We start from the raw sequence: 24700 nt of genomic DNA, 5'->3' as shown, positions 1-24700 counted from the left end.
CTGGAGAAATTCTCATGCAGAACCTATCTAATCATAAGATCACCAGTTTAGAGCTGAAAGGCCTGTCAAGTCCAGCCCACTCATTTTTAACAACAGGAAACTGAGGCAAACAGTAACTTGCCCAGAGTCACACAACTAATAAGGGTCTGAGGTGGGATTCCAACTCAGGTCTTCCTGACTCCAAGTTCATTAAGTTCCCTTTATATTATGCCATGATATAAGTTTATCCCATTCTGCAATTCATTTAATTCTATACATATGTATCTGTGAAAGATAAAAATATATTTGGCTTATTTTACCTCCTCCCATCTCAGAATCTCTTTCTAACTGAGGATGCAGTTATTTTCTGATTTGATTCAGAAGGCTAAAGACAAAGCAACCATGAGCCCATTATTAAAAATTTAGTTATATGGGAATTTTTGCCCAATACTTTTTTTGAATGGGTGGGGAAGGAAGGAGATATAGAGAAGAATATGCCTTTTGAAGCCTGAATAATATAAATAACAGTTCAAATTGTAACTACAGATACTAAAGCTGAACAAAACTGTTTGCTTTTTGCTACTCTGTAGAAAGGCTACATGCAACTGTTAGCCTAAAGCATATGTGCTATGGTTTACTGGCATAATCCAACTCATAAAAACTCATTATTACAAATCACAGAGTCATGAGCCTGACAATTAATCAGTAATGGTTACTGGTCATAATGAAAAGATCTAGTTTTTTGGTGGGGTTTTTTTTTAAACAGACTTCATCTTTGCTTCTAAATTCCAAATTCCCCTCTTATGCACACCACCCTGTTCAATCAGCATTTCATAGGATCTTGTGAATTAAAGAGAAAACATACTAACCTGTGAGGCCTTGGTTAGTAGACTTCTTGATTCTGTGTTTTTCTAATTTACTTCCTGCCAAGTTGACCAATTGAGCCCAGACAGAGAGCATGGATTCCGTGAATGGCAGATTGTTCACATTAAATGCCACAACTGGGAGCTGAAAATAAAGATAATAATCTTCAAAACAGAACTGCTTCTGTGACTTACAAACCTTCATTCACACTGCATTCTATTTATGATCCTTTCAATCTTACTTAGGATCATAAATGAAAAGCAGAAAGGAACTTTGAAGTCTACTTAGTTTAACCACTCCTACTTTAAAAGATGAAGTTACAGGTCTTAGAGATGTTAAGTGACTTGCCTAAGGTAATAAAAGCAGTAACTGTCCAAGACAGGTTTTGAATCTTGGTCTACTAACTCCTTTTCCACTGTCCTGTGCCTTATGTTCTGTCCCAGAACTTAACTAAAGATGACTATTACATGAGAATGAATCAACTTTAATTAATTAGTTAATTAATTTAATCAAAAAATTCAATAAGTTTAATTCACTACATTATAATATATACCATGCTACATTATGCTATTATAATACTATAAAAATATTTGAACTGTGCTTTTAATTTCTGAATATGCAAACACATCATATTTTATTCTGCAAGAAAATTATTAGCTCTATTTCCTAGATATGAATATTGAGGCACAGAGAAGTAATATTACTTATTTCCCCACAGCCAGAAAGTTAAAGTTAATAGCAGAACCAAAACTATACCTCAGGAGCAAAGTCTGCTAACTATAAACCAGTTAAGTTAGGCTTCAATTCCTTGTTGGGGAGGGGGGAGGATGGATTCTATATTAATACAGTAAAGATATGGTTAATGAACCTTAAAGGAAGCAGGGCTCACAAAAAAAAAAACCAAAATAGTTTCATCAATACTAGATCTTGTAAGATTAATCTCATTTTTCCTTTCAGACAGGTTAGAAGACCAACAGAATAGGAAAATATTAAAGATAAAATTTACCTAGACTTTAGCCAAGTTTTTATGAAATCTGATGAAATCTTTAATATGATTCTTGTAGATAAGCTAAAAAGTGGAAGGCTCAACCAGTAGTATCAAACTCAAATAGTAAGGGATCTCTGCAGGCTGTATACTGACTTAGAAAACTAAAAAGCAACATTATCTATGTTTTACTTTATCTTTACTTGTTTTGTTAAACATTTCCCAATTATATTTTAATTTGGTTTGGACTATATTCCAGAGCTGTGCAGGACTTAAGTCTGACACCTCTGGGATAGACGAATATACAATTAGCTGGATTCAAATCTGGTTGAACAGTAAGATCCAAAAGGATGTGACAGTCTTAGTAGACTACAAACTCAATATGAGTAAACAGGCAAGATATAAAAACACCAAACAAGTTAACAGATTTTAAACTGCCTTAAGAGAAGTATATGATACAGGAACAGAGAGGTTGTTCTGTTGTCCCATGTCACAACACAATCTAGCGCACTTTTCAAAACTGTCAGAATAAGCACCGGGGAGGACAACCAAGCTGGTAAAAATCTCAAGATTCTCATCGCATAACAATCTGGAGATGTAAAAGACTAGAGATTTAGCGGAGACATGTCTTCAAATATTTCAAGATTTGTCACACAGAAGTGAGATTAGACAAATTCAGCTTGGCTCTAGAGAATGGTATTAAGAACAATGAGTGGAAATTACAGAGGCAGACACAGAATCAATCAACCAGAGCTATTCAAGCATGAAGCAGATTGCCTCAGACATTCTTCACCAGATATGGGTGGGACCAATAGCTTCTGAGGTCTCTTTCCTGTTTTCTAATTCCTAGCATTAGACCACATTTCTGTGCTGTGATTTCTCTCTATTTACAACAGTCAAAATCCACAAAAGCTCACCTACCGGTTTTAGCTGACTCAATGGACAAATTCTACACATTCGCATATCACAGAACTGGACTGTGATTTTGCCTTTAGGAGTGATGCGTGTCACTGTGCCTTCTCCAAATTCATCATGTACCACTTGGCCACCCAGCCTCAAGCGACTGTCTATTCCACCAATTACAGCTAGCACTGCCATTAGGCCACCAACTTCAGGGTTCTCAGAATCAGGAAAGTAATCTTCTAACACAGCCTAACACAAAACAAATACAAATAAATCATTAGTAGAAAATCAACATTCTTATCTGTATTTTAGAAAAATAGTCAACAAAAAAGCTGTTTAAATAAAAAGCAATTGCTTTCTAAAATACAAATTAATCCAATTAAATTAAAATACCTCTGAGTCAATTATACATTTTAAAAGTAAATTTTTTATATTAAAAATATTCTAGAAAGAAAAAAATGAGCTTATTTTAAAACGTGGAAACTACCCCTTCCGACTGTTTTCCTGCAAAGATGTGGGTGATGGAGTTTAGCTGAGAGTTGATGTACTTGTTTATGAGTCCATTCCACTGGCTCAGTGAATGTAGAGTCCTTAGCAAGGCCACTATCTCCTCTGCCAAAGTACTACTATGGGTTGCAGTCAAAGATGCCTGGGGTCTGGCCTTCCTCCTTCTCAGAGTTGATTCTAAATTAAAAAATAGGGTAAAAGATTAAAAGTGAATTTATAATTCATCTAATTAATCAAATAATGTAAAAAACCACTTTACCTCTGAGTAGTGGTATGTCTGAAGAGCATGTACTAAGTAGGCTGCCCAAGAAGCCAAAAAGTTTTTCCACAAGAAATTTCATATCTCTTGATCTTTCTGTTTTGTCCCAGGATGGAAGTACTGCTTGCAATAAATGCACTGCTAAGATCTAATGAAAACATAATTATGATCAATCATTTTTCAGTCAACATATTATACTCAACCATTTTTTTCTTTTTCTACAATTGAAGTACTCTCATCTCCTCCTCCTCTCCTTAAGATTGCGATTTAGCTCACAGTAATCCCTTCCTCCCGTTATCTGTGAACATAGTCTCATCCTTACCTACCCGAGCCCTATCATTCCAAAACTAATATACTAGTCTACCCTCCAGCTGTACTGTACCTCTGGAATGTTGGACAAGACATGCCTTTGTACCTCAGTTTCCACAAGTGTAATATGAGGAGGTTGGACTAAATTACCTCTAAGGTCCTTCTCTGCTCTAGATCTATGATTTTATGACCCTCTGCTCTTATCAAACTCTCCTTCACCCGAGATGTGGTCATCTATCTTCTAGCCCAAAGAACTCTATTTCTTTCCAGAAGTCACTATATCCTGGTTACCCTCTCCAGTATTGGGTGTTCATGCCTCCTACGTGTCCAGGAAAAGATGAAGGCATATTTCTTATTCTTCACTGTCATGTCAAGACCACCAAGCAGCAACTTCTTTTGTTTTAAGGTTTACTCTATCCATCCATATCCTTCAGTCATTATTCTAATTACAGTCTCTCTGCCCCTAATCCAGCTCTTATATTCAGGATTTCAATATAGATTCTTTGATATTTCTTAAACAATTTGGTCTTTTAGTTCATCAAGGTCCTTAAATCTCTTCACCTTCACACCATCCTTCTACTTCAGCCACCCAAAGACAACGTCATGCCTTAGATCTCCTAACCACCCCTAACTGTACTACTTTTATCATCTTAAACTCTGAAGCTTCTCTCTGTAATCCTAGCCTATTATACCTTCTTTCCCCTTGCCTTACTGCTGCTAAATCCATTCCTTAACCTCATTGGAATCTCTAGTCCCTTCATACCTGTTTCCCAACCTTCACTCCTGCTTCACCTCAACTTTTCCACTTCAAAGTCTTAGCTCCACAGTTCAATTAAATTATATCATATACAAATTATCTTCTACCACTGAACCATTTACCCCTTGTTCTACGCTACTCGTACTTTGCCAAATCTCAGTTATGAGTACCCATTGCACACAGAAATGTACAGACACACAGAATCCTCCTTTTCTTTTGCTACTCTGAAGTGCTGCTGAACATTGCTGGAGGAAGCCACACACCTGTGCTGACCTTGCCCTCTATAAATTTATGTTATCTAATCTCAACTGAGTTTTCTCTCCGTTTCATGGCAATCATTTTTAAGTCTTGCCTGTTTCCAAACCTTCTCTGCCCTCCTCAGAGAACAGGAATCACTCTACCCTTTCCTTTCTATCTCTAAGGAGAGGACCCTGCCATCTACTTCACTAAGAAAAATTGAGACCACCTATCTTCAGCTCTTCTCCCTCAAAACTCAAAATCCTTCCATGTTGTCCCTCATTCTTTCCAGAATTAAAACCTCTTTGCCAAGGCCAAGCCCCTATGTGGGCCCTTCAGCAAGTCTCCTCCAAGAACGATTCCCAATTATTTCCATTCATTCATTCTTCCTCTCCTTTATCCACTCTTCTCTTCCTTTCTATCTACAAACACACCCAGAATCTTCCCCCAAATCTTAAAAAAAACCTTTTCACTCGACCCTATCAATATGTTGAGGTACTATCCTACATCTCTTTTTCTTTCATGTCCCAATTACTATTCATCTATCCTTGTTTACACTGCCACATCTCTCACTCAACCCCTTACAATCTGACTTCACACTCAATCATTCCACTGGGAGGAAAAAACAATTTTCTTCAAAATTTCCTATGATATCCTCATAGCTTAACCCAATAGTTTTTTTCTTAATCCTCATTACACTTAACTTTCTGCAGCATCTTTATTGTTGGCCACTCTCTATTCTTGGGATATTCTATCCTCCCTTGGCTTTCCCTGACCCTGCTCTCTCTTGGTCTTGGTCCTCCTCCTAACAGTATGTTTCTTCTTAGTCTCTTTTGTAGGATCATCTACCTCCAATAAACTATGGTTAGCCTGCCAAGGTTCTATTCTAAGCCCTCTTCTTCTGCTGTCTTTCTATCTCATTTAGACCCCAAGCATTCAAATACCTTCCCCAGACAGATAATTCCCAAATCTACATATCCATTTCTCATCTTTCACCTAAACTGAATCCATATAATGTCATCTGACTACTGGACATCTCTACCTGGACATCCCATAAGAAACTCAAACTCAATATACCCAAAACAGAATTATCTTTAGCCCAAAATTTACCTACTCCAAAATTTGCTATTTTTCTGGAATGCATGCCATTCGTCCAGTCATCTATGTTCACAATTTAAGACAGCTCTGACTATTCCTTCTACTTTATCCCCCACATCCAATCAGTTGTGAAGTCTTGACAACTCTAACTTCACTTCTCTCAAATCAGTCCATTCACTTAACCATTGCCTCTCGTTCAGGCCTTGATCACTTTGAACTAGAACTCATTATCTTTCTCCCCAAACCCTGCCCTCTTCTGAAATTTCCCTACTACTGCAGAGGTGACCACCATCCTTCTAGTCACCCAGACTCAAAACTTTTATGTGGCTCTTGACTCTTCTTTCTCACCAGACTCACATATCCAATCAGTTGTCAAATTTCTTTCTCTACAATATCTCTATCATACATCACTTTCTCTCCCATAGATAACACCTTAGTTCAGGCCCTCATCACCTCATACTTGGACTACTGAAATAGCTTCTTAACTAACTGGTCTCCCTGTCACAATTCTTAACCCACTTAACTGCCAAAGTGGTTTTCCAAACACAAGAATCTGATGATGCCATCTCCCTATTCAATAAATTTTAGAGTCTCCGTCCCCCTTACCTCTAGGATGAAATATAAAGTCCTTTATTTTGCATTTAAAGCTCTTCACTACCTTGCCCCTTTTTACCTTCCCAAACATCCCACATTCTGTTTCCCTCCACCAGCTCTAATCTACCCATACTGGTCGAGTTGCCGTTTCTTGCACACGGCACTCTATATATGCCTTTGAACTCAATGTCCCAACTTTCAAAATCTGTGGTTTCCTTTAAGACACAATTCAAGCACCTTCTCCTTTTGGTCCCTTAGCTACAAATGCCATCACTGAGGTTACCCTTCAACTACTCTCTATTTCTTTTACATTGTGATTTATACAAGTTGTCTCCTCCTTAGAATGTAAGCTTCTAGAGGGCAGGGAGGTTTTGCTAATAAATGTTCATTAATTAATTGTATTACAATACCTTTATAATTTACAATGCTTCTTTCACTCCCTCACTTAAAACAGCCTTCTAACATTTGCGAAATTAAGATCAGACCATGTCACTTTCTATTCAAAAAATGTTAATGACTCCTGACTGCTTCTATAAAATATTGCTTCTGTATAAATACAAACAAATATAAAATATTCATTCTATAAAATGCAAACTCTTCCACTTGGTAGATTTAAAGACTTCCACAACATCATTGAAAAGCTAGCTTTCAAGACTTCTTTCCTGTAACATTCCTTCAGGCACCCTATGGTCTAGCCACCCTATGGGCCACTTCTTATGTTAATGAGGCCTTTTCGGATTCCCAGTTGTTAGTACTCTCAGGCTCTTTCTATTACCTTTTTGTTAACTTATCTGTGTACATGCTGTTATCTACCTAGTAGATGCCAAGCTTCTTGAGGGCAGGTACTACTTCATTTTTGTCTTTCTATCTATCATGAAGAGTGGCCTGCATGTAGTGGGCATTTAATATATACTTGCTAAATTACTAAATGCTCAATTTAAACATGTTTATTAAGCACTTGCTATGTGTAAAGAAGTCTACTGGGCAATGAAAGAGATACGGAAACAAGGCACAGTCTGCTCTCAGACTACCAACAAATTTGCAGTAGCGGAAAACATGTCTAAAAAAGACTATACTGGGGCAGCTAGGTGGCGCAGTGGACAGAGCTCCAGCCTTGGAGTCAGGAGGACTTGAATTCAAATCTAGCTTCAGACACTTGACATTTAGTAGCTAGATGACTCTGGGCAAATCATTTAACCCCCACTGCCTCACCAAAAAGAAAAAAAAAAGACTATACTGATGACTCTATGAGGATATATATGAGAAAACTATCATAATAATCATCAGAAGCAACAAAACATATAAAACAGATCACATAATGATGAAAAATGAAAATGTTTGTTAAAACAATATTCTAAGAAGCCATCATGAATTTCACAGTTCTAAGAAAAGCCATAAGAAGTATTTTATGTTAGCATTTTTCAGACAAGGAGACCGAAACAAAGAAAAGTTAGCTAACTTACCAACCAGTCAATTATCAGAACCCACATTTTCTAAAAACCTGTTTTATGTTGCTTCTACTTCTAGATGATTCTGCTATTTATTACCATAGAGAACCATTTAAGTACTATAAGAAGAGTTCAGTGTCTCAGAAGGATTTACAAATCCACTGAAAAAAGGTTTTCAACATGTAGTATGTTTACTTTCATTCAACTTGAAAACTATTTCTTGCATCATCATATAGCAAGTACATATCTGTCAAGTCAATCACCTGTCTCTGAAGAGAAGCTGCTGTAAATGACTCGTGTCCTTCCACAATTTTCATCAGTAATGTGATCCACTGAGATGTACTAAGGGTGCTACACATTTGAGGCATAAGTGCTATACTGCGAATAAATCCAAGCGTACACCAACTTCTGTGCTGCTCTTTATAAACCAGCTTATTTGGTAAAGAAGCTAAAAGAGAAAAGAAAATGTCAATACTCTCCCCACTAGGTTCCCAAATTTGATGCTTTTTAATGCTTTCTCTTTCTTTTAGATCTAAAGGTATTAAGAACATGCAAAAACAATAAAGCCTCATTAATTTGAAATAATTTGCAATAACCCAAAACAATGGGAACATTTTCTGAACTAAGTCTTAACTTTATGATACTTTTAACAAAAAGCAATTTGACTATACATTTTAATTAATTTGATAACTGAAACAAGATGATGTTTTAGCTATTAGAGTTGCTTATGCTTCTTTTCATAAACAGTAAAAAGAATCTGTAATCATGCCAGTTTGTTAATATCTAAATGGAACGTTGCTCTCCCATCCCCAACTTTACTCCATCTGTTACATTGTATGCTTAAATCAAAACAAACTACTCCATTCTGAATAGCTGGAATTACATAAATTTCACATGTACTTCTATAAATTTGAGGTTAATTCTCACAGTATTCCTAAGAAATAGGCATCAAGCCCAAAGTCTTTGAATACCACTAAAATCATAGAATTTAAAGCTGGAAGGAGCTTGACTAAACATCTAGGCCAGTACTTTCATTTTAGAGAGAAATAAGCTGAAGCCTAGAAAAGTTATTGGCATAACCAAAATTATACATGCAGCAGAGCTCCAACTGAACTTAGCTTAAGTTATGATAATCTAAATTAGTGAATTTAGATTCTTTCCACAACCAAACATTGCCTTTCCAATGAAAATGAAAAACTAAGCATAAGATACTAAATTACTATTCTAAATCAAAGTGTGTGTGTGTGTGTGTGTGTGTGTGTGTGTATATATATATATATATATCTGTGTATATATATGTATATATATGTATATATGTATATATTATATATATATGTATATATATATATATATATACGTGTGTGTGTGTGTGTGTGTGTGTGTGTGTATCAGATAGATCAGGAAAAGGACTAAGAACTCAATGAACTGAATTCTTTCTTTCTATCCATTTTCTCCAACTCTGTTAATATCACTACTATTTTATACTCATTCTCCCCCTACCCCTGGTGATAAAGACAACAACCTTCAATAATATCTCTCTGTTGTTTACTAAATTCCTTAAACTTGCCATATCTTCCACCTTACATTTTTCCCTGTCTCTCAAGCTCAAACTTTAATCATCTGGATTATTATAACTTTTTTACCAAGGTCACTCATTTATTCTACCAAACCCGTATCTACCATTACACAATGATCATCAGTTTTTTATTCTCCAAAATCATCTTAACATCTCATTGGTAATCTCTCCACCAGAACCAAACACCACATCTTAGACTTCAAGGCTCATCAGATTAACTAAATGTACCCAATCATTCTTTCTTACTTCTCATCTACCCTCCTCTCTTTAAGACTGACCTTCTACAATCCTCTTTTCCTACAATATCCTCAAGAATAGTTTCCATCTCCTGAGCAACAGTTTCAAAGTGTAGCATTCAGTGATTCCTGTAACAATAGCATCCATTTTCTGAAACTGCCCTATCTTTATCAAAATATTTCATCTTTTTCTCCTTTGAGGCACAGCCTCTTAAAGCTTTTTCCTCTCTAGGATATACAAGGTAAAATCCCAATTACAACATTTGACATGTCTTTTGTACTATCATTTCTATATTTTCACCTATCCCAAGATTATAAAGAACTCTCCCACCAAGACTACATTCCTGCCACCCCACCCCAGAACACATCTTTTCAATCCAAACCAGTACAGTGCCTAGTATAATGACCAGAATCCACTGGCAGTTACTGATCAGAGGTTGGCAAACTCCTCCCAGACCTTCCACTTAAGGAGGGTATCCAGGTTATCCATCTCTTTTTTTCCCAACAGGTTACATTCCTTAGAACTTCTCCATTTTACCCTCAAGTCAGGTACTTTTCTCTTCTTTTCCCTCCTGGTCCCACTCTTCTTCCCCTGGAACTCAGCTTCCTTTTGTATGTCTTTGCCCTTTAGACTATAAGCAACTTGAGAGAAGTGACTGTCTTTTGCCTTTCTTTGTATCCTTGGTGCATAGCACAGTGCCTGGCACGTAGGGTGTTGAATAAACACTTACTGACTATAAACTATAGTCAATATAATCAAATAACTACAAAGAATGATATTAAAGGACAGGAATGATTTTAAGTATCCTCACCACAGATTCTCTCTTAAGTACATTTAAAATGTTTCTGTGTTAAAATTAGTATATATTTCTGTATAGAACACCTGAGGTTTAAAGTACCAGTTTCTCCTAAAACATTAAAAAGATGAAACACAGGATATTACAACTGAAAATATAGGATAAAAAGGTATATTAAAGAAAATGGTATCACCCAAGAATATGTTTATTTTACCATTCACACGACATATGACGTACATGTTTTATCTATTGTTCCACTTTCCACTAACATTCGAAGCAGACCACACAAAGTTCTTGTGGCTTCATTTTGCATGATTTCTGCATGAATTCCAGCAGAGAGACACAGAGTCTGTAGTAGATTAACAGTACTTGTAAGCATCATAGAAGTTGGGTGGAGGTTTCTTTCCATTTGTTCACCTTCTGAAATGGAAACCAAAATAAAGACAAATAAGAAACGAGTTGAAATATGTATGCAGCTGCAACTCACTGACTAATTATTCTAATAAAAATGGTTTGAGATGTACCTTTTTTAAAAAAAATTCCCAACAAAATATCCAAAAAAATTATTTCAACTGAAATGAATCTTTGAAGGTAGGAAGGAAGAGCTCAATAGGGGAATGGAGATAGGGAGAGCATGAAAGAGGCAAGGAACAGAAAAGACAAATTACAAAAACAGTGTTATCAGATGAAATCTATTAAATGACTTTTGACTATCATCTGCTTGGGGAAGGGAATGTTTCAATGTATGTTGACCAATTATCTCGTTCTGATGTGTAGTATGCACCTACAGTGTATTCATGAGAAGAAATGATTTTTCATTTTTCCAAATCTGGTAGGCAAATAGGGGATTCTACCAGTATCCCTAAAAGGCAGTTAGCAAAAGGTAGGTCGCTGCCAACAATGCTTCCCTTCCTAAGAATATAAGCAAATGACAGAAAGGACCTGGAAAGCAAGTGGTACCTATACTGCATACATGATTTAAAAAAATTCTCAGCTGTCAGACATAAGTAGTTCTAAAGCACAGGTTCTTAACCTTTTTTGAGTCACCTGGCATTATGGCAAAGCCTATAGATTCCTTCTAAGAATAAGGTTTTTAAATGCATATAATAAAATACAGAAGATTACAAAGGAAACAAATTATATTGAAATATAGTTATCAAAATGAACCCCTGTCCTAAAGTTTAATGCTAGCCATTAAATGTTTGCTAAAAAATAGATGCATATGTTGGTCTATTTTTGTCTTTAAATACATGGTTTCTTATTCCCACCTAAAATGATTAAAGGAAAAGTTAAATTCAGGTTTTCAAATTTCTGCCTGTCCTACTTATGTAATATTCAAAAGCAAAGTAAGAAAAAATATAAAGGCCATCCTAGTAAAAACAATACATTTCTTTGGTAAAGCCAATCTTGAAGAACTCTACATCATTTAAAATCATTTGCTTTTTATTTCTAACTCAGTAAGTCAGTATTCACTGAACAACTAATGTTTACCAGACACTGTATACATGGGGTCTCTCTGCTGGTAGACCTCACAGTATGGCTGAGGAGACAAAACACACACATAAGAATAAAAGAACAGTATAGGAAGGCAATAACCAGTGCCACCAAGTGGGAGATACAGAGTCCAGGGAAGGAAGACAAAAAATACATATTTGATTTAGGTTATCTTTAAACTCTTGCTATTTACTAACCAGAATCCTCCTCAGTATCTGAGTCCTCTGTTGTGGGCTGAGCTGCAGGTGGAGGCTCAGCCAATTTGAGGTCATACTTTCCTTCCTTCCCCATTCGGTATGAATTGGTACTGCCTGTATCCCACTGGACCCTTATCCAGCCATCCTCTCCTAATTCACCAATCACACGACCTAAACCTGGGGGTGGGCCATCCTGAGAAGCAAAGAAGAAAATTAAATATCATAGTTTCAGTACAATATAGTAACTTAACATTTTTCCATTCTATTCTAATATCTTTACATGGAGTATATATTACACATATTATCGTTTTTCGTATATAGTATCAAAAGCACAGAAATCTGACCAACTCACTGAGACAAGAAAAAGAAAATGATATCATGAAGAGGTTAAAAAAAAAACACCTTAATTTTCAGATTACACACAATATTGCTATGTTTTAGATACATGTATAGGGATGTAAATTGACAGGTGTCAAAAGAAGACATAAAGGGAATAACAAAAAGGTTAGCATTAACATTAGAATCTGTATTTTTAAATGTAAGAACTTTTGAATGCATATTGATTCTGGGGCTTTAAATTAATAATAAAATATTTTAAAACAGAAATTTAGCTTTATAAATGTATGTGTATATATGCCACTAGAAGAATATTTATTTCCATGACTAATAATATCTTCACATTCTATACAAAAACTTCAAAAATTGTCTATAAATTCAAGCATTCAAAGATTTCAATCTCAAAGAGACTTTACAGGCAGTCTACTCTAACTTACTCATTTTATACATTAGGAAACTCAGGATCAGAAGTTAAGTGATTTCTCCAAGGTCGGATGTGAACCTAAGTCCATCCGGGCTCCAAGTCCAAAATATAATTTTCTATAGAGCTAATATAAGAAAAATTTGAGGGAGAAGCATTTCTCGTAACTCTAAACATATGTCATATTCTGAGATGTCTACACCTACATGACTACAGACTACAAATACTTTGTCCATACAAAGACTGGGGATCCAAAGGACATTAAGAGACAAACTTAAGTCACATAAGGGTAACTATCCTAAGACAGCCACTAGTCTCCTAAAGCTTCTCTTCAATCAAAACCTCCTTTATCAACAGGGATGGAGAAGGGAAGGGAGGGAGAGATAATAAAGGGAGAAAGGTTCTCTTTTCTGCCCTATTGTTTCTGCCCTTCTTATAGTTAATCCCTGTTTTAAAACAATCTTTACCTTCCCTCTCACACTTCCTTCTGCAGAGAATTCACTTCTTAAATGGAGGCTCCATCTGCTGTTTTAAGAACTGCCCCCTTAACTGAGAGGACGCCCATCAATTGGGGAATGGCTGAGCAAGTTGTGGTATATGAATGTAATGGAATACTACTGTGCTATAAGAAATGATGAACAGGCTGACTTCAGAAAAACCTGGAAAGACTTGTATGGTCTGATACTGAGTGAAGTGAGCAGAACCAAAAGAACTTTGTACCAATAACAGCCATGTGGTGTGATGACTAATACTGATAAACTTAACCCTTCCCAGCAATACAAGGATCTAAGACATCCCCAAAGGCCTCGTGACGGAAAATGCTATCCACATCCAAAGAAAGAACTATGCAAATTGAATAGCTATCATTTTTTTTCTCTTCTGTTGAGTTTTGTTTCCTCTTTCTAATGGTTCCTCCTATTGGTTTTAATTTTTACTTACAACTTCACTAATGTGAAAATATGTTTAACAGGAATGTAAATGCATAGCCTATATGAGATTTTGCACCATCTTGGGGAGGGTGGTGGGGAGGAATGGGGAGAAAAATTTTAAACTCAAAAGCATATTGAAGTGATTGTTGATAAATCAAAATAAATTAATAAAATTTTTTTAAAAAGAAAAAAAAGAACTCCCCTCCATTTTCTTTGAGGAATGAAGCAATTTTTATAGCACTACCTCTTATCACAAAGCAGTTATTCACTCACAATTATCTTTTCTTTCTTTCTTTCTTTCTTTTTTTTTTGGGGGGGGCAATTGGGGTTAAGTGACTTGCCCAGGGTCACACAGCTAGTAAGTGTCAAGTGTTTGGTCTGAGGCCGGATTTGAACTCAGGTACTCCTAACTTCAGGGCCGACACTCTATCCACTGTGCCACCTACCTGCCCCCACAATTATCTTTTCAAAGGATAAATATTATTACCTCCCGGTGTCCCTGTTTGCAGGTCTGAGATAGATCTACGAATCCTTTCTAAAACATTAATATATGAAAAACATTCCCTAATTTGTGGCACTGATGCCCTTGTACAGAGATATCTTGTCTTTTAGAGGTAACTTAAGAGGCAGCACAGCAAAACAAAAAGAATGATAGCTTTGGAGTCTGGAGACCTGGTTCAAATTCAGTCTCCTGCATATTATTATTACTGAGTGACCATGGACTTCTTAGAGTCTCAGTCTCCTCATCTGTGAAACAGAGATAACGTACTATCAAATTCACAGAATTGTCGTGAGGAGAATGTTTTGATCTTTTAAAACATGGGGATAAGGGTGAAGGCCAGAGTGAGGGTAGACTGATTAGGGAGAAGAGGGGGAAGTTGCTGCTATTACTGCTGTTTTCCGAAATTCTACAGTTAAGCCATACTGCTCCAAGTTCCACTTCACTATGTCCATGATGTTATTTATTTGTCCACTCCTTCCTTTGATATTATTTACCCCTTAGTCACAAACAAATGTTTTTAGCTGTCGTCTCATCTATCAACCTCACAGAGAGCTAGAGGAGTTATATTCTGGGCTGTTTATACCATAAATTAGACAGAAAAAGGAGATTTTTTTTTCTTATTACTATCTAAAATGGACATTTACTAATGCTTACATATATAGGTATCAAGACACTGCAGGGGCAGCTAGGTGGCGCAGTGAATAGAGCACTGGCCCTGGAGTCAGGAGGACTTGAGTTCAAATCTGGCCTCAGACACTTGACACTTACTAGCTGTGTGACCCTGGGCAAATCACATAACCCCACTGTCTAGCCAAAAAGCAAAAAGGAAAAAAAAGAAAAAGACAAAAAAAAGAAGATACTACAGTCAGATTTAATACCTGATCTCCCCATTTCCAATCCACTCCCCTCATAACCCTGGTACCAATCTTCATCATTGCTGCCAGTTCTGGCCCTGAAACAGGAAGTTGCACTGGAGTGGTTTCTTTCCTTGATTCTTCCAAAACAGTAGCTGAAGCTCCTCGGGCAGAAGCATTCATGTCTTCTTCAATATTGTCAGAACTAGGACCTGACCAAAGAACCACTATCAGTTGTTTAAACAATATTAAGCAACCAACTCCTAAAAATGATGTAAAAGTAGACAATAATTCTTGTTTTACATAATTATCCTTAGTGTATTAAATCTATTTCCACTGTAAAAATTACTGCAATGAAAGAATTTTAAAGGTATTTCAATTTATTTCCAGTCTATCATAAAAAAGAAAAAAAATTGCAGACTAATTTGTATCACCATTAAGGTGTTCTTTATCAAACCACATAGTTTGGTAGAACTAACTTCAAGAGTAAACTAATCTCTTTTAGTTCTCAATCTCAAAATATCAAGGTAAATCTCTGAATGCAAATTGTAAATGATTTAACAAACTACAAGTGCAGGTTACTAAAATTTTATATTTTTTACTCAAGGATATACTACTCACCTATATAAATTTTACCTGAAAACCTGAGATATGGTAAAACTAAAAAGAGGCCCTGTTTTTCATTTTCATACAGTTCCTCCTACTTAGAGAAGAGCATCTAAATCTCCTAATCAAATTACTATTTTATCATTATCTAGCTCCAAAAAAAGGAGATTTAACAGACTCCTTTAATATTCATGTTTATATTAGTTTTGAAAGTTCTTCCTTAAAGCCAAAGCTAAATTTCAAGTGATATGAAATAAGAACATCTCTTCTCTCTCTGGTGACTGGAAATAGTCCTCCTTCTTTCATATAACACCTCTGAAAGTTAGTGATCATAATTTCTTTTAAATGTCTGAGATAGTAATTCTATAAATTTTCATTTTAAGGGGTAAAATGAAGAAATTACAAGTAGTCAAACAAAAATATTACCATCCATAATAAGGTACATTTATCCCTCTGTACTGCAGGGATTTGGATTTTGGACAAGGTATACAATCATTAATCTCTAAATAACCCATGGCAAATTACTTTGCCTATAAAATGCAAAAAGCTACAATATAAAAATATTGCCAAAATCAAAACCACCACCAAAACAAATCCAAAGGGCTATCTACCTATTAATCGCAATGTTGTCTGAGTCAATGCTAGCATGCCAGAATTCAAAAGAAGATTCAAGTTGTTTGCACCATATTGATGGGTGAGCATATTGAGCATAACCAGGAGAAAACGTGCTTGTGGAATGGTTCCAAGGCTTGGTCCTGCTGGATTCTCATTAGTAATGGTCTGCAGAGGAACAGGCTGGATACCTGGTTAAGAATCAGAACATCTTTAAGTAGGGTAAAATATATGAAATATAAATAACAATAATACACATTAAAAAGAGAAAAAAAAACTCAATTTCTTCCTACTGCTCAAATGCCACTTTATTGCCCTATATAACATGGGAAGTACAGCCATCAAAAAAGCTACAAATCCCTTATATCTTTCTACTGATTTTTCTTCTTACACACTTGACTTCACCCTAGTTATAGCTCTTACTCCTCCTGTTTCTTAGTATCCCTTTTACATACCAATTAAGTTACTTACTTTTTTCCTCAGTTATCCCTAAAACTGACTTATAAATATTACTGTACTATTATAGGTGCATTAGGTGTTTGGAATATGAGATCTAAGATTGTAAGGACATGTTAACTCTAAAATTATTAAATTAACTACATACAAACATCTAATAATATTCTAGAATTTGAAGAGACCTAAATAATATATTCCAATTCCATGATGTTACAGACATGAAAACCAAGGTTCCTTCCACACTTGGTGAACAGTTATCAAGACCCAAAATTAAAAAAAAAAAACTAAATTATGTTAAGTCAAGAAATTATATTAAGTCAGAAAAAGTGGTGCCAGATTTTGACTACAGGTCATAACTAAATGCCATAACTTGTCTTCTTCTTAGATTACCATACCAAAAAGGGAGGAAGAGAAAGAAAGAGAGAGAGTGAGAGAGAGAGAGAGAGAGAGAGAGAGAGAGAAGAGAGAAAGAAAGAAAGAAAGAAAGAAAGAAAGAAAGAAAGAAAGAAAGAAAGAAAGAAAGAAAGAAAGAAAGAAAGAAAGAAAGGGAGGATCTTCAAAAAGCTACCACTACCATCATGGACACTGACTGTAAAAATACTCTTTAAAAGGTTCACAGGGACTACAAGGAATGTTCTCTTTTTATTACAGTCTACAATTATATGATACACAGACTTAGTTACGTAGTAAAGTTGAATTATCTCCATAATTATTTTCCCTTCGACCAGGAGTTAACTTCGTTTCACAAGGCTCCTTTGGTAATCCATGACACTTACGAAACCTTTGCCAGAATGTTTTAAAACATATAATATGCAGAGTATTACAAAGAAAACTCATTTTACTAAAATATAATAATCAAAGTACTTTTAAAATAAGTTCACAGATGAAGGTTGTACATCTCTGCTCCACACTATAACACAGAAGACCTTTAAACACTTATATTAACTATTAATAGTCCCCCAACCTAATCTATAAAATCCCATTCTAACCTAAAACATTACTAGCCGCAATGCCAAGATTCTATACAAGACTATCTAACAAATGGCTTAGTTAAAAAGCAAACATAATTTTGTTAACCTGTAGTTACAAAACTAAAAGACAAGTCAGAGAAAAACAGAATGATAATTTAGAGCTGAGGTTAAGTAACACACATAAGGCCACAGAAGCAGTAAGCAATGTATCTAGACTCTCTGACTCCAAATCTAGCATTCTTTCCACTACACACCACACTGTTTCTCTCTAGTTAATTTGTTTTCACATAAAAATGTTTTCTATGCGTTCATTTATCCACATTTTATCAGCACAGAAGTAATATAATTTTAACTCTAACAACAACATGACCAAATCTTTCTCTTTTTTCATTACAAAGCTATAATGTTATTTAAAAACCCACACTTTCACCAAAGGGCAGAAGCCATTCACCAAAGAAATATTCATTTTTCATATACATATAATAGAAGTTTCCTTAATTGATGTCTTCATTCACTATAACAACTACTCTGCAATTCATTTTTTTTTTTGGTGAAGCAGTTGGGGTTAAGTGACCTGCCCAGAGTCACACAGCTAGTAAGCGTTCTGTGCCTACAGCCAAACTTGAACTCAGGTCCTCCTGATTCTGAGCCCAGTGCTCTATCCACTGTGCCACCTAGCTGCCCCTAATTCATTTTCATTCAAAACATTTTCTTAAATAAGTAAAAGGTACTGGATTAAGCCCCTTAGACACAAATAAGAAACAAAATACTGTTTTCTACCTTTAAAAAGCTAATAACAGAAACAGAATGACAGAACTGAAACTTTTGAAATTTTATAATTAAATACTTTAAAGGTGAAGTTGACTTTTTTTTTTAATTTTACAACCCTGGAGATAAAAAGCTAAAAGCTTTTAAAACAAGGTAATAAAAAATAGGTAAACAGAGTAATAAATCAAGTTACTAAAGTATCTAAATCAACAAAACACAAACATTAGTATTTGTAGGTTTAATAACAACTAGCCAAATAGCAAGAATATGTAATGCTATCTTCTTAATTATGTACTTCTATATCAATGTGAAGATAATTATTTTGAAAAGCAGACTTATCTTGGCAAAGTAAATCAAAGCTTACCTAGCTCTTTAAATCTGGCATTTGCATCCAACAAAACATTTCGAATATTCTGAATGGCCCAAGCATACAACTTTCCAAAAGTTACTTCCAGTAGCATTCGATTAAATGGTGGAATCAGATCAACATCCTTTAAGCAATCTGTAAGTGGTTCCCTTTAAAAAATAATTACTTTATGTCAATTTAAATCCTAATATAAACATATTCCTCTTTAGAGCATAATTTCCCTGAGGAATAAATACAATAATGCCAAATTTTACCCTATATTGGTTCCTTCTGGGATAAGTCTTTGCCATCCACAGAACATAGCATATTGCACAGATGGAAGCAAGAAATTTTTGGTTGCCAATTTTAAAATTGTGTCTATGCCTTCCAAACGAACTTCTGCTCTCTCCAACTGCAAAAATATAAATATGCAGCTTTTAGATTCTGTAAATTATCAAACACATAGCAGTAAGGTGTTCTTAACAAGTTTTACCTGCTTGAGTAAGCACTTTCTCATCTTTTCCACATCAACTGGCTCTTCTTTAAGTGCAAATTCAACAATTGTGCTGAGCAGTGCAGACTGAGGATAGAGGCCTTGAACATTCTGCTTTAGCCATTTGTATTTGTGAACACCTGTGACTGTACTCAGAAGCGGCTGCCATTTATCCTTAAAAATACAAACAGTTACTGCTATTGGTTTTAAATGTCATTACTGACTTTTGTTCTAACATTTTTAAACTACGATATCTCATTAAGTTTACTTCAAAAAACAATCCTAACATTAATTCAAATCAAAATTTATATAATCATGTGAATATACTTTTATCATGACTGACAATTTTCCATACTATTCAAGAACTCTGAAATACACACAGCAAACAAATATATTTTTCATAAAATATTTGCAAAATATTAAAAAAAAAAGCTTTCATTATGAAACTAAAAAAAACACATTTGTTTCAGTACAAACACATTTTTCTATTCCTACATTCAGTTTAAAGCTCCTGGGGTTTCTTTTAAGTTCTATAAAATGGGACAATACCAACAAAATCTAACTCACGGTAGTTTTAAGAATCAAATAAGGTAATAAAGCTAAAGTGCTTTGCAATTCATAAAATATGTCAGTGAAGATGATGCATAATATACAAATATGCATTAATAACTAGAATAATTTCTCAGAATTACTGCTCATTGTATATTATGCAATGAAATGGTAGAAACAGAATCAGAAAAGAGAGCAAAATAAAAATGGTGATTATTTTTTTTTCTAGCATTAGATATGGTACTACTACCCATATTTGTCAGTATAGCAATGTCACTAAACTAAATTTTACTCAACATATTTTATCAATTTTTTTAATTGCCTATAATATACAAAGCATTATGCCATACTCATTTCAAAGAGTCTAAGAACAAAATTAGAATACCAATTGGCACTTTCCTTTCCTAAGTTACTACTTTTCTATTCAATAAACTGCAAAGTTGAATAACATCCTTACATAACATACCTTAGGTGATTTAACTGGAACAGGTCTTTTATCTACAGATACAGGACTATGTGGTAGAATACACGCTTCTTCTAAATCACCCTCTTCATTTCCAATCTTAGATTCTTCTATATCAGTAGGTTCTGACTTTTTGGGTACTATGTTAAAAAAAATCACTACATTATCATTTAATAATGTAATTACAATGTATAATTTAATTAGCCTTCTTTCAATTTGGAAATATTTAAACTTGAATCTAGGTCTAGGACATTAAAATTTCATTAACATTAACTTACACAATCAAAAGACTCGAATAACAAAGTGAAAAGTTATTTCAGAAACTCTCTTTGAAATATAGCTTCGGGGTTTAAATCAATCAGGTTGGTTGTCAGAAAAATAAGACTACGAATTTATGTGAATTCCAATGAACTGGGATAAATATTTAAGAGAACCTGATGTGGCATAAATCAACAAATATTAGTTAATATCCTACAATGTGCTAAGCATTATATTAGGCTCTGGAAATACAAAGACAAAACAAAATAGTCCCTGTCCTCAACATGTATACATATAAGTATATACATGATTATCTGAAGGAGGAAGGAGGCATTAGCAGCTGAGAGGACCCTGAGGTGCTAGTCAAGTTTCAAAAAAGGAAAAATCATATGTGAAAAGTATGGAAGTGAAAAGGAAGAGATGGACAATGCCTGAAAGTCTGAGTTAAAGTAGTTTGTTTTAGGATTCTGGAGATCTGAACATGTTTATAAGCAGATGGGAAGGAGACAGTGGAAAAGAAAAACTGAAAATCAGGATGATTCATGGTTTATGGTCCCAGAAAAGGCAGAAGTGACAAGCTCAAAGACAAATGAATGGTTTAGTCTTGGGGCAAGGAGTCAGGAAACCAGCGACTCAAATAACATTGATGAGACATGGGAGTTGAGGGAGCACATTTAAAATGGCATCCATCTTCTTCATAAAAAATAAAAATCATTTGTCATGAATGGAGGTCTTGGAAGAGTAGTTGTGGAGAATCTGAAAAACGATCAAATAAGATCTAAATAAAAACTGTCCAATAGGAGTCAGGGCCATTCATCTAGGGTTAAAAGCAAAAAACTTTACAATGACTGAAATCCATATAATTATTACTGTCTTCATCAATATTCAACAGGCCAGGACTAACTACCCAAGGTCAAGAATTAGCAGTAGAACATCACACCTATCAGATTAGTCAACATAACGAAACAGGAAAATGTTAAATGTTGGAGAAGATGTGGGAAAATTGGAACACTAATGCATTGCTGATGAAGTTGTGAAATGATCCAACCATTTTGGAGAACAATTTGGAACTACATCCAAAGGGCTATAAAAATGTGCATACCCTTTGACCCAGCAATAGCACTTCTAGGGCTACACCCCAAAAAGATCATGCAAATGGGAAAATGACCCACATGTACAAAAACATTCATAGCAGCTCTTTTTGTGGTGGCAAAGAATTGGAAATTGAGAGGATGCCCATCAATTGGGGAATGGCTGAGCAAGTTATGGTATATGAATGTAATAGAATACTATTGTGCTATAAGAAATGATGAACAGGCTGACTTCAGAAAAACCTGGAAAGACTTGTATCGTCTGATGCTGAGTGAAGTGAGCAGAACCAAGAGAATGTTGCGCACAATAACAGCCATATTGTGCGGTGACAAATATTGATAAACTTAACCCTTCCCAGCAATACAAGGATCTTAGACATCTCCAAAGACCTCATGATGGAAAATGCTGTCCACATCCAAAGAAAGAACTATGGAAATTGAATTGCTATTTTTTTCCCTCTTCTGTTGAGTTCTGTTTCCTCTTTCTGATGGGTTCCTCCTTCTGATGGTTCCTCCTATTGGTTCTAATTTTTACTTAAAACATCAGTAAAGTGAAAATATATTTAATAGGAATGCATATGTATAGCCTATATGAGATTGTGTGCTGTCTTGGGAAGGGTGGTGGGGAGGAAGGGGGAGAAAAATTTTAAACTCAAAAGCGTATGGAAGTGATTGTTGATAAATCAAAATAAATTAACAAAAAAATTTTTAAAAAAAGAATTAGCAGTAGAATGACAGTAACACCAGCAGCAAACATTCACATCTTCCTTTAAGGTTAACACATATTACATTATTTACATACAGTATCTCATTTGATCCTCACAACAACTGTGAAATAGTTGCTATTATTACCCCCATTTTGCAGAAAGTGAAATTGAAGCTGAGTGAGACTCAATGACTTGCCCAGGATCACTAAGCTGATAAGTGTCAGGTTGGATCCAAACCTAGATCTTCCTGACACCATATTCAAAACTCCATCCATTATGCCACGAAACCTAGCAATTAATAGTGGATGTGGTCAGTGGAGCCCGATCATATCCATTCACACAATTTAAGTAGCTAAGACAATGTAGGGAAGCAGGTGAAACAAGAGTGGGAGAAAACACACTGGAGAACATGAACGGCAGAATGGTAGGAAGATCACTATGAGAGGGAAATAAAATTTCAGAATGAGTGACAGATTGAGAAAATATAAGTACAGAAGATTGTGATTCAAGATTAGAATTTCAGAATTCAGAATAATGAAAGTAATATATACAACGCAGCAGTAAGATAATGGGTGTCAAAAGTACAAAAACTGACACTAATTCCTATAACAAGCTTTTTGACAACTCATCAGAAAACGGAAATCTCTAACTGAGTTACCCAGGAATGCAACAGGAAAATTATGAAAACTTGAGTCACTGAGGAAGGCAGAAGTATGAACCCTCTTCTTCCATGTTCTGTGAATTAGTAAAGAACAGAAGGAGCAGCCTACATCCAACTGACAAGAGACAGAGTTAAATCAAGAGACAGAGAAAGCCATTTTTCAGTTATTCCGAGGGAATAGGAAGACACTGGACATATCCCACCTTGCTGTCCCACAAGCACCTTAAACTTGACCTTAAATGAACTTATTCCACATAAACAATATCACTTACAACAGTCATAACTGATTGACTAAAGGAATATTGATCAACCAACAAGTATTTATTAAGCAACTACTATATGCAAAGCACTGAATGAGGTACTGGGGATACAAAGACAAAAGTGAAGCAATCTCTGTATCCAAGGAACTTAATAAATTTTATCAGGAAAGACAATATGTGTGTGTATTTAAACACACTTCTACCTATGTGCATATACACATATACATACACATACTATCTATGTACAAAAGTCTCCCCTTTCCAGGCCATCTTCATTTGTTAATGAGAGATCTATTTTCTGATAAAAAAAAAAATTGTTATCCCCTGCTAAGAAAAAAAAATAAAAATTCCCTAATGCAATATTAAAGACCTTCTTAAATCTGGTTATAACATATCTTACGCACCTTTATTCATGTTACTCCCCACTTCAGACACTTTATTCCAACAAAATAGGACTACTAGCTATTCTCTGCTATCTTACTATAATCATCTTATACATGTATCTCAGGCAAGTCATCCCTCCATGACTAACATGCACATCCTCCTCATCTCAGTTAAAATCTAAGGTACCATTCTTCTATGAGGCATCTCTAGCTCTCTGCAGCTGAAGTGTTCTCTCCTTTACGTCTATTATAATCTACCTTGTACTACATTTATTTGGATACACGTCATATGCTCCATCAGACCGTAGGATCTCATATGATCCTAGTTTTAGAAGTAGAAGAGACTTCAGTAGTCATCTAATCCAATCTTCTCATTTGGTAGATGGAAACTAAAGTACAGAAAGCTGAAGTGACTCACCTAATGTCACAAAAGTAATAATAGCAAAAACAAGATTTACACCTATGTCCTCTGAGGGCAAACTACCTTGAGGACTGGACAGGTCATGTTTCTTATTCATATCCCCAGTGCCAGACATAGAGCAGAAATTAGATAAATATTTGCTGAACTGAAATGATATAGAAGAATTAATTAAGAATAGTGTGGGAGTCCCAAAGAACACAACAGAAGATGCAAGTAGACTGAGTATCAAATGGGTGAGAATATTAAAAAAGAATACAGGGAACTCTCACAAAGATATATAACTTCAGTACAAAATAATGCAGAGGTTCTTAAGCGATACAAGAACTGAAGACCTCAGGGGGAAAAAACGCCTTTCAAGAGGAACATACAACTA

At 35.2% G+C, this 24700-nt stretch overlaps 1 protein-coding gene across 1 annotated transcript in view; it reads right to left on the bottom strand.

The window, feature by feature from the left end:
• The window catches only part of HERC2 (HECT and RLD domain containing E3 ubiquitin protein ligase 2), a 223597-nt gene that overhangs the window by 97460 nt on the left and 101437 nt on the right, over positions 1-24700 (bottom strand). The window contains 13 exon segments of the mRNA XM_020992762.2: positions 849-987; positions 2750-2980; positions 3219-3415; positions 3498-3645; positions 8204-8388; positions 10787-10969; positions 12241-12433; positions 15307-15494; positions 16500-16691; positions 19060-19211; positions 19317-19453; positions 19535-19708; positions 20550-20686. Of these exon segments, the coding sequence (XP_020848421.1) occupies positions 849-987; positions 2750-2980; positions 3219-3415; positions 3498-3645; positions 8204-8388; positions 10787-10969; positions 12241-12433; positions 15307-15494; positions 16500-16691; positions 19060-19211; positions 19317-19453; positions 19535-19708; positions 20550-20686 (2256 nt within the window).

This window comes from Phascolarctos cinereus, unplaced genomic scaffold (assembly GCF_003287225.1).
Source record: "Phascolarctos cinereus isolate Bilbo 61053 unplaced genomic scaffold, phaCin_HiC Scaffold_726;HRSCAF=1367, whole genome shotgun sequence".
Taxonomy (NCBI): Eukaryota; Metazoa; Chordata; class Mammalia; order Diprotodontia; family Phascolarctidae; genus Phascolarctos; species Phascolarctos cinereus.
The sequence above is the reverse complement of the archived record's forward strand: the minus strand, read 5'-3'. Positions and strand labels throughout refer to the sequence as shown.